General features: G+C 33.5%; 1 protein-coding gene and 1 pseudogene across 1 annotated transcript; one reads left to right on the top strand and one right to left on the bottom strand.

Annotated features, from left to right (window-relative positions):
- Nucleotides 1–2,559: 2,559 nt before the first annotated feature.
- Nucleotides 2,560–2,964, bottom strand: LOC147400222 (uncharacterized). Its single transcript, XM_086444539.1, has one exon. The coding sequence runs from the start codon at nucleotides 2,962–2,964 to the stop codon at nucleotides 2,560–2,562; it is 405 nt and encodes a 134-aa protein (XP_086300665.1).
- Nucleotides 2,965–4,566: 1,602 nt separating this feature from the next.
- Nucleotides 4,567–6,024, top strand: LOC147400221 (protein NRT1/ PTR FAMILY 4.6 pseudogene; annotated as a pseudogene).
- Nucleotides 6,025–10,778: the final 4,754 nt, after the last annotated feature.

Below are 10,778 nucleotides of genomic sequence, written 5' to 3'. Positions count from 1 at the left end.
GTCCCTATTCTCTATCTCTCTCCATGCAACGAAACAACCCATCCTTTTCTTTTTAAATGAAAAAATTTTGTGCTCTCCTTCTAATGAGCTAATACTTCCCTTAATTGGTTTTTCTTACATACAAACAACAATGGTATGTGCTTCATCTCCTTCTCCATAGGATCTTAATCATGGTTCCACCACTTGATTTTGATCTAATAAACCAATCGAGTGTGGTACCACGATCGAGTCGATTGGTTTTCGACTAGGAAAATATTTACATATTTTTAACACTATTTTTTTTTTGCTATTTTTGAAATTCAATTAGGAGATGGACAGCAGTCTAGAGTTCTCTAGAGGAAGTGAAGCTGGGGACGCGTCGAACGTTGTAGATGGTTTTGTCGATTACAAGGGTGATCCTGCAAATAAATTCAAGCATGGAGGGATTAGGGCAGCTATATTTATATTGGGTATGGTCCAATTAGAAAATTTATGGCCCTGTTTCGAAGAATCATCAAAAATAAACTTATAGAATGGTATCTACATCTACGTGGCACTTTCTTATTGGTGTTTAAAACACATTGGGCTCCTAATCAAGCCGTTTTCAACACAGCAGCCTAATGTATTTAATCTCCACCCAAAAAGTGCCACGTAGATACTTTGGTTGCTAATGCTAACACTGTCGTGTCAGTGTGTTTTTTTTTTTCTTCTAAGTCAGTTTAGTACGACTCCTTATTAAAGTGACTTAAAATAACACTCAAAGTAGCACTTGAGTGTGCAGAAAATTAAAGATTTTTTTTTTCTCTAGATATTATACATTTGAGTGTTATTTTCAGTCATTTTTACATGACTCTTCCTTTTTTTATTTAGTGCTTACTTCTGGCCTTTGTCAAAGGGGTTTTGTAATCTCAAACCATGGTTGAGGCTCTCCATGAAATCGGACGGTAGAGAAAATAACAAAAACATAAATTTCTTAGAGATCAGTATTGACGTTTTAGGGATTAGTGCTGTTTTCTAGGATATGTTTTTTATTTTGAATAGAATCAAAATCTAGAGTTCATGTCCTGCATTAGATTTAAAAGAAAAATTAAAAAGTAAAATCTTTTTGTTGTCATAGTTAAAGGTTTTTAGAGAACTTCTATTATCACACCAACTTTTGCTAATGCCACCCCAAATGTGTGCTAATTCTTTTGTGATTTACCTATGAATTGGGATGGTATTAGAAAAAATTGACATGGCAATAGAATCTTTCAAAATTTATTCTGATCACTAACATTAGTACTACTCCCTAGGTAATTTGTGCTTTTTCTTTTATCTCAAATGTTCGTCTAATGGAAAACTTAGACCTCATTCGATGATAGAAAAGTCTATTTTTATTCCATCCCACACTCTTTCAGGCACCCTTAATGTCTATATGTGGCTTAAGAAGCACCCTCACATATCATAAATTAATTTTCGTATTAGAAGGTGGCAAAGCTTTTACACAAAATGTAAATTTGAGGGAACCCTCCTCTTTTATCAGGGGCTTGGGGTTGCAATATATATAGTAAAGGAAATACTAACAAATTGAATGTATTTACAAAAATGATTTTTTTTTATAACCGAGCATCCCTATAGACAGCTGACCAGGCATATCCTGGCTTTGCCCAGTTCATAGACCATTGTCTTGTCCAAGGACTAGTCCCGGGGCACGGGCAACGCCCGCACATCACACGCCCCAGGTAAGTGAGGGTGCGTCCTCGCGGGTGGCCTCTGAGGAATTAATGCTCATACTGGGTATCGAACTCATGACCTACAGGCATCAACCGCTTATCGGTCTAAAATTGCAAATGAATAAATTTTACTTTCTATAAATATTTTCAAAATGTATCTCAAAACATTTTTTTTCAAGTTTATCAATTTGTGTAAAACACCCTAAAAGAAATTAAAAATAAAAATAAAAAATGAAATTATACATACTTGTAGTTTCGTGCTCTCATGGATTATGGTTTTGTGGTGGATGAATTGAAGTGATGGCTGCTTTGGAGAACTTTGGAAACTTGGGGACGTCAGTGAATTTGGTAACTTACTTCTATTTCCACATGCATTATGATCTCTCTCAATCAGCAGATATGGTCACCAACTTTATGGGCACTACTTTCTTACTATCCCTTGCGGGAGCCTTCATATCTGATGCTTACCTCTCTAGATTGAAGACCATACTCATCTTTGGCTCCATAGAATTCATTGTAAGCCTCCCTTAATTTCCCTCCTCTCTCCATCTTAATTTACAAGATATACTGACAGGTTGAATAGCATTAAAATCTGAGAGATTAACAAAAATGAATATGATCTTTTCGAAACATATTTACAAAAAATAGTATATACCCATTTTTGTATAAATAAAAAAATTCTCTAAAAATGGGTGAAGTGGTGGATTTGCATTTTTTTTTTCGTGTTTAAAAGTTGTGTAATTCAACCTTGATCTTCTTTTTTTTTGGAAGGTAATGGGGGGTATTTAGCAGACCCCTAGCCGACAAAAGAAAGTTACAATCTCACATAGAATTTGCCCACGGCATCCTCATTTACAATGGTAAGAAGCTAAGTTGGGAACTTAAAATGAGACAAAGTTGAACTTTGAAAAGATCTAAACCACGACACCAAGAAATCAGCAGTCTTGTTTGTTTCTCTATAGATGAACGAGAATCTGACCTCTTGAAAGGACCTTGAGAGCTCCTCGATAGAGTTGATTATCCTCCTTGCATACCAAAACATAACTGCTTGACCCGAGATAAATTGGACAACAAGCTTAGAATCAGAGTCCACACATAGCTTGTTAACTTGTAAGGAGATAGCCAACTTCAACCCTTCTTGAATAGCCCAAAGTTCATGCATTAGAACATTGTTTCCCATAATACAACTAGCATGAGTTGCTAGAGGAGACCCTTGATCATCCCTTACAATGGCCCCTTGGCCCCCAAAGAGTCCTCTAAGAAATCCATCCATATTAAGAGTGTGTCATCCCCAATGAGACTTTTTCCATTGGCACCTAATACACTCCTTGTGGTATAATGTTACATTAATCGCCCAAGAGTCAAAAATTTGTCTAGAATAAGACATGTCTTCAACCGTTAGCCTTACGTAAGAAAATCTCATTCGAATATCATTAGTGATCATTTTTCGACTTTAGTGGCTGGCAAGTATTCATTCTAGAAGATTCTCCGGCATTTTTCTGTCCATATATGGTAAATGAATGCACACAAGCTGCTTCTTTTAACCTCAATGGCTGGGTCATTACCCTTTCAATTTCTTGTAATCCACTCAATTTTGAAGTCCCACGAGGAAGAATCTCTAGAAGTGAGGGATCTTTTGAGAACATTGATCGATATTTGTTTGGTGAAGGGACATGAGCAAAAAAGATGGTCTCAATTTTCTTCATTTGCACGACAATAGACTCAAGAGGCTTGATTAAGCTTACCTCTCCTAACTAACCAGTCTTGGGTTTTAAGGTTGCTACTAAAGCATAACCAAGAGATAAAACGGTGCTTGGGGACCACTTTGTTGCTCCACACAATCTTGGCCCAATCCTTTTTGTTAGCTTGCTGGCAAAGAAAAGAATATGTCGAGGAGGTGGTGTAAGTCCTAGTGGAATTAACAGTCCAAACAACCCTATCCTCTTCAAACTCCACCATTTTCATTTGAGCGATCTCCTACCAGACTGAGTTTAGAGCCCCTAATCCCAATCGAGGCATCGCCCATTCTCCATACCTAATAAGAGTTCTCATCTTAGCCTTCGTATTAATACTCAAGTCATGAGTTAGCTCTATTGGGAAGTTGTCGAACAAGATCTCATTCAAAGTCCATGGGTCATGCCATAGATTTGTGTTAGATCCATTTCCTATAACATATTTGAAGACATTTAGCATCTCCCTCCTTGTTTTAACCTTATTTGCATGCATCTATTGCGCCCATAGGTTCTCTTTGTCTGCCACAAGGATCCATAGGTGCCTTGTGGTCGCAACTCTATTCCAAGTTTCTAACTCCCCGACCCCTCCCCCCCCTCCCCTCCTCCTCCTTTGGCTTTCAAATTCTGCTCCAGCTAATCACATGGTGTTTAGTTTTTGCAGTTGTGCCTGCCCACAGAAATCTTGCATATACTTGATCTTAATCATGAAATGACTTTTGATTAGGGTGTCCGTTTCATTATTATGTATGTTCTTAGGGTAGCTTGCGAAGATCTATCCAGTTGGAACAATGAAGCATTTCAACCATTCCTATTTTTGTAATTTGGGGTTATTTTAATAGTTTTTTGACATTTTTCACAGTCCTCCACCATGTTTCAAGTTTGGGAAAAAAAAAAAAAAAACAGCGAATTCTCCACTTTTAAACCAAAAAAAGTAACAAATTCGTCGCTTTTTAAAAGCAACAAACCCACCACTTCACCCATTTTTGTTACCAAAAAATAATTGGGTATTTGTGAAAATGGGTACATATACCCATTTGTTAAAAAAAATAATAAAATAAAAATCTATAATTTTACCAAGTTCATCCCCATTTTTTAATAACAGCCTTAACAAGTTCAACTTTTCTTGTAATTATCAGGGTTTCATGCTACTTACAGTCCAAGCACATTCCAAGTCACTTCAACCACCTCATTGTGAAATGTTTGGCCCAAATGCGAATTGCAACCATGTCAATGGTCAAAAGAGTGTTATCCTATTCTCGGGCCTTTACCTGGTGGCGTTGGGATCGGGAGGACTTAAGGCGACCTTACCTACTCTAGGAGCTGATCAGTTTGACGAGAATGATCAGAAGGAGAAAATGCTTGTGTCGTCCTTCTTTAACTTTTTCCTCTTTAGCCTTTGTGTTGGCTCGTGCATTGGTTTCGTGTTTCTTGTGTGGATCCAAAACAATGAGGGATGGGATATTGCCCTCTCCATAGCTACTTCTTCCATCCTCTTCGGCATGCTTATTATGATATTTGGGTACACCACATTTCGCAATAGAATCCCTTTGGGGAGTCCTGGGACCAAGATCTTGCAAGTCCTTGTTGTCGCCTTAAAGAATCGAAAGCATGACCTCCCAAAAGATCATGGAGACTTATATGAAGAGGGTACTGTGAGGCTAGCTCATACAACTCAATTTAAGTTCTTGGACAAGGCAGCCATCATTCTTCATGATGACAAGGAAAATATAGCTAGTGATCACCAAAATGGATGGAAGCTTTGCACTGTGACACATGTCGAAGAGGTGAAGGTCCTAATAAGGATGGTCCCCATCTTCGCGAGCACCATTTTGATGAACACGTGTCTCGCTCAATTACAAACGTTCTCAATCCAACAAGGAGTGACAATGGACAAGAAGCTCGGGAACTTGGAGATCCCATCCGCATCTGTCCCAATTATTCCGATGGCCTTCATAGTCATTCTCACGCCAGTTTATGATAGGGTCTTTGTTCCCTTTGCTAGGAGGATCACAAGAATTGAAACTGGGATCACCCATTTACAACGAGTTGGAATTGGGTTGGTCCTATCTATCCTCTCTATGGTTGTCGCCGCCATAGTAGAAATAAAGCGAAAGGACATCGCCAAGAAACATAATCTTGTTGAAGCCAATCCTATTTTGAATCCTCTACCTATAAATGTATTCATGTTGGGCTTCCAATACTTCATATTTGGGATAGCTGATCTTTTCACCTTTGTGGGATTACTGGAATTTTTCTATAGCCAAGCTCCCAAACCTTTTCGATCATTGGGCATATCTTTCTCGTGGTGCTCGATGGCGGTGGGATATTTCTTGAGCTCAGCTTTAGTCAACTTGGTCAACTTCACGACGAAGGACTTGACTTCTAGCAAAGGATGGCTTCAAGGGAACAACATCAATAAGAATCACCTTGATCTCTTTTATTGGACCTTAGCTATACTTAGCTTCCTCAACTTCTTCAACTACTTGTACTGGGCAAAATGGTACACACACAAGCGACTGGGAGATGGTCTTTGATCACATGTTATATATAACAATTCTTCTTCTAAAGAAAATTCAGATTTTAGTCCGATGTCAATAAATGACATAATTAACAATACAGTTTGGATGATTTTGAGCTATCATACGTCGCGAAGTTGATATGATAGGTGTCTATGGGCCATGCCAATGGTTCAAGTTAAGTTACAATGGGTGTTCAAAAGAGAGAGTAAATTACTACAGCCACCATGTATTTAGCCAAAATTACTAAATCAATCATACTTCGTAATATTTACAAAAAAGGGTCATATACCCAATTTCATACTTTTGTTTTTCTAATGAAATCCGGTGTATGATGAATGATTAATGTACAAACAGTTTGATAAATTTATATTCTTGTTCTTCGCTTCACTTGAATGTAGTAGGTTCAAATGAAGGATAAAAATAGTAAATAGCAAATGTGTCCGTATAATACATAAATTTTGGTTTTTTTTCCCTAGGCAAGTAAGGGGTTAGCGTTAACGGAGGTGAAGGAGGGTTCAACAAGATTTGAACCTAAGTCCGGGGATCAACTTTTCTCAAGCCTTTACCAATCAGGGAGTGCTGACACCATGACATGGGTTCGAGTCCGTCCTTCACTTACTAACTTGTTTTCTTATCAAAATAATATATATAATTATTTTTATAAAAATAAATAATTAAAAAATAGATATATTTTATTTTCATAAATATTTTTTTAAAAAGTACGACTCGTTCAATGTTCACTATACTTATGAAAAACAACTCATAAAAATACACGTGTCATACCAATCGTGTAATTGAGATTTTTATCTTAAGGATGTGTTATGTATCCAAAAGATATGTTTTTGTCCTGATAGTTGGATTTTGTTTTTTCATTGTTGGGATTGGATGTTTCTTTATGAAATCTTTTCACAAATACCCGAATCGGATAATTATCAAATAGAGCTATGTCTTGTATTGGTTAGACTTGTATTCCTCCCATTTGCATTTTTGAGAAATCATCTATTTTGTAAATATTTTCAACTTCTAAAATTTATTATACAATGTAGTCCCACAAAATTTATTGGAAAAATGTTCATAACATTTTAGTCTCGAAGATCAATTGAATTTTGTGTTTTCAATATAAAATATTAATTTTATTTTAGTAATATAAATATATGTTTTGATGAAAAATAAGATTTTGTGATTGAGCATCTACCGATCTAAGAAAAATTATAGCTATTTAAATATAATAATATATTAAACAAGGAGAATGTTAATTGGCATCATGGGGACGTTAGTATTTTTCATTACATTTACTTTTTAATAAATCTTTGTCCATTTTGTCTTTTAGTGAAAAAGATAAGGATATGTTGGTCTTTATGTAATGGTATTGTTGTAAATATAAAAAATTCTTATGAACATATTTTGTAAAAGTATTGTCGTCATTGATTGTTAAAACATTGCCACTCGAAACTAGACATTTACATCCAAAAATTAAAATGCATATAACATTTATTATATAAAATATAAGTATTTAAAAGTAGCATGTGCAAACTCACATGTTCTAAATCATTTATTTGTAATTTAAAATAGGATTTTATTAACATGTGCCCTAAGGGCACACGTTAAAGTGCAGTAAACACACCTTAGGATTTGATGTTTGTATTAAAATTATCTTTTTTTTACCTTTACCAAATATACTCTCATATGCTTAATTTCGAGATGTATTTAATGCACTTTAACGTGTACTCTAAGGGTATACATCAACTAGAACCTTTAAAATATTAGCAAAGAATGGTTTTGAAAGTTATATAGTGAAAAGGGTATTTTTGTAATTTTAAAGATTAATTAAGACATTGCAAATTTATATCTTTAACCAAAATGAGTGCGACTTTGTTGACGCATAGTGACTGCGCAATCCTATTGGATGATTGCTTGGAATTTTTTTTTTGTAGCAATCCCTCCATCTTAATTTTTTTTTTACAATTACTCTTTATTAATTAAATACAAATCCAAACACCGTCATTTGCAATTGAAATAACAGTCTTTTTACTCATATGGATAACCACATCACTAGTCCAACACTACCATAGCTCTCTAAGTTTCATCAAAACTCGGATAAAAAAAGTAAAATTCAAGAAACAAATTTTTTTTTTTAGCTTGATCCAGTTTTTTAAAATTGATGGCTACCGAACTTTCAAATAACTTCCAAACTTAAAATTGAAATACAACGGTGAAAAATAACTATTTTTTTATTATTTGTATTTTCAAAGTTCATATACTTTTGTCCACTACAATATTGAAGCATCTGATCATGTTTTTAAATGCCACAAAGTGAGCTCAAGGTTACTTGGACATAATAAATTTTAGATAAGTACTTTTTGTACTAACTTAGTAAAATTTGAAATCTTACTAAGGGTCATTGAGCTCAAATGAATTACCAAATTGACAATCTAATACCCAAGTTTTCGATTATGAAAAAAAATCAAAAAAGTAATTTATGTAAAATAAATTATGCTTTTTGAATGAAAATGATTTCCTTGAAAATTCAGATAAAAAAATGAAAAAAAAAATAATGAATGAAAAATATTTTTCTAATTAACCTACAAAAATAAAAGGAGGTGTTTCAATATTTTATTACAAGAGATATTTTAAGATATGTGCTATTGGCACCCTAACTTTTGCTTATTACACCCCAATTAAAAATAAATAAAACAATTGAATGGTTGAGAATAAGTAAAAATTGAGGTGCCAATAGATACTCTCTCATTTTTTTTCTTTTCTTTTGCTTATATTCTTTTGTTTTGGATTTAGGAATGTATATGAACATTTTTTAATAGTAAAAATCTACTAAAATTATTTGAATGAGTGTTATAATATTTTATTCTGTTGAGATTGTAATTAGAGGCAAACATTTGTAATAAATAAAGAAAATAGGTGAATAGTTAAGAATAAGTAGAAGTTGGGGTATCAATAGAAACTCTCATTTATTTTTTCTTAGATTCTTTTGTTTTAGGTTTAGGATTTTATATGAACCTTTTTGAATTGTAAAAAACTATTGAAATTGTTTGAATGAGTACTATAATATTTTATTCTGTTGAGATTGTAACTAGAGGCAAACCTTAGTAATAAATAAAGAAAATAGGTGAATGATTAAGAATAAGTAAAAGTTAGGATGCCAATAGAAATTCTCATTTATTTTTTCTTAGAATATTTTTTTTTTAGGTTTAGGATTTTATATGAACCTTTTTGAATTGTAAAAAGCTACTAAAATTATTTAAATGAGTGCTATAATATTTTATTATGATGAGATTATAATTAAGGCAAACCTTAGTAATATTTGAAGAGTGTGTTTTGATCTTTAATTGGGGTGTGATAATTAATTTAAGTAATTGGGATGTAATAAGTAAAAGTTAGGATGTCAATAGCCCCTCTCTTAAAATATCTCTCATAGTAAAAAAGTTGAAACACTTCCTTTTATTTTTGCAGGTTAATTAGAAAAATATTTTTCATTCATTATTATTATTATTATTATTTGAATTTTTTGAGGAAATCACTTTCATTAAAAAAATTATAGTTTTTTTTCATAATTTTTTTTTAATCTTTTTTTTTTAGGATCAGAAATCTTAGTTTTGGATTGTTAATTTGATAATCCATTTGAGCTCAATGATCCTTAGTAAGATTTCAAATCTTACTAAGTTAGTAGGAAAAATGTTTTTCTAAAATATTTTACTGTTTTCGATTAACCTTGGGCTAACCTTTTGGCATCCAAAAATATGATCAGATGCTTCAATATTATTGAGGAAAAAAGAATATAACTTTGAAAAAAAAATCCCAAAAAAAGTTAATTTTCACCATTGTATTTCAATTTTAAGTTTGGGAGTTATTTGGAAGTTCAGTAATTTTCAAGAACTTACATCAAGCTAAAAAAAAAATTGTTTCTTGAATTTTATTTTTTTGATATGAAGCTTTAGATGAAATTTAAAAGCTATGGTTATCCATATGAGTAAAAAGACCCTTAGTAAGGATTAAAATCTTATTACGTTTGTATGACAAGTGTTTTGCTATCTCAATTGAAAATGACGGTGTTTGGATTTGAATGTAATTAATAAAAAGTATAAGAATTGTAAACAAAATTAAAATGGAGAGATTGTTGCAAAAATATTCCAAGCGATCCTTTAATAGGATTGCGCAGTTAGTATGCATCAACAATATGCCCATCAACAAAATCGCACTCAACCGAAATGGCCCTGATTACGTCAAGTTTAAATGTTAAGCTGGGGGCATTTATAACAACTCAAATTTTGGTGTCGAACCACTTTTACTCCGTCTTCTCTCATTATAATATTAAAAATAAGCATTTATTATGTAATAGACTAACATACCCTTATCATTTTCAATGAAAATATTAACAAGGCGTTGGGCACAATAGCCAATGCTTCCCTCCAAAAAGGGAGGTCTTGAGTTCAACTCCCCCCCGTTGGTCACCCATAGGGATTTATCCCTGTTTACTTACTATGTATGGTTTGTAGGTGTATTGCATTACTGTTATAAGAGGTCAGCTGCCTTTGCCATTGCTGATTGGACCTATCAGTCCGAAAACCATGTTAAAAAAAAAAATTCCCATGAGGACTTGACGTTAGCATGACCCTTTAAATAAGAGAGTTACTATTGACACACCAACTCTTACCAATGCCACACCAATTCACTTAAAAATCATCAAACAAATGCACATAATTGGTGTGGCGTTAGTACAAATTTGTGTGTCAATAGTAACTTTCTTAAATAAATACGACTCAATTTTAAAACGATTTAAATGATTTGACTCGTGCAAATCGAGATGACAAGGAAGAGTT

This window comes from Akebia trifoliata, chromosome 6, assembly GCF_017979445.1.
Source record: "Akebia trifoliata isolate Shusen 1 chromosome 6, ASM1797944v1, whole genome shotgun sequence".
Taxonomy (NCBI): Eukaryota; Viridiplantae; Streptophyta; class Magnoliopsida; order Ranunculales; family Lardizabalaceae; genus Akebia; species Akebia trifoliata.
Note: the sequence above shows the minus strand (reverse complement) of the source record. Positions and strands in the feature narration are given on the sequence as shown.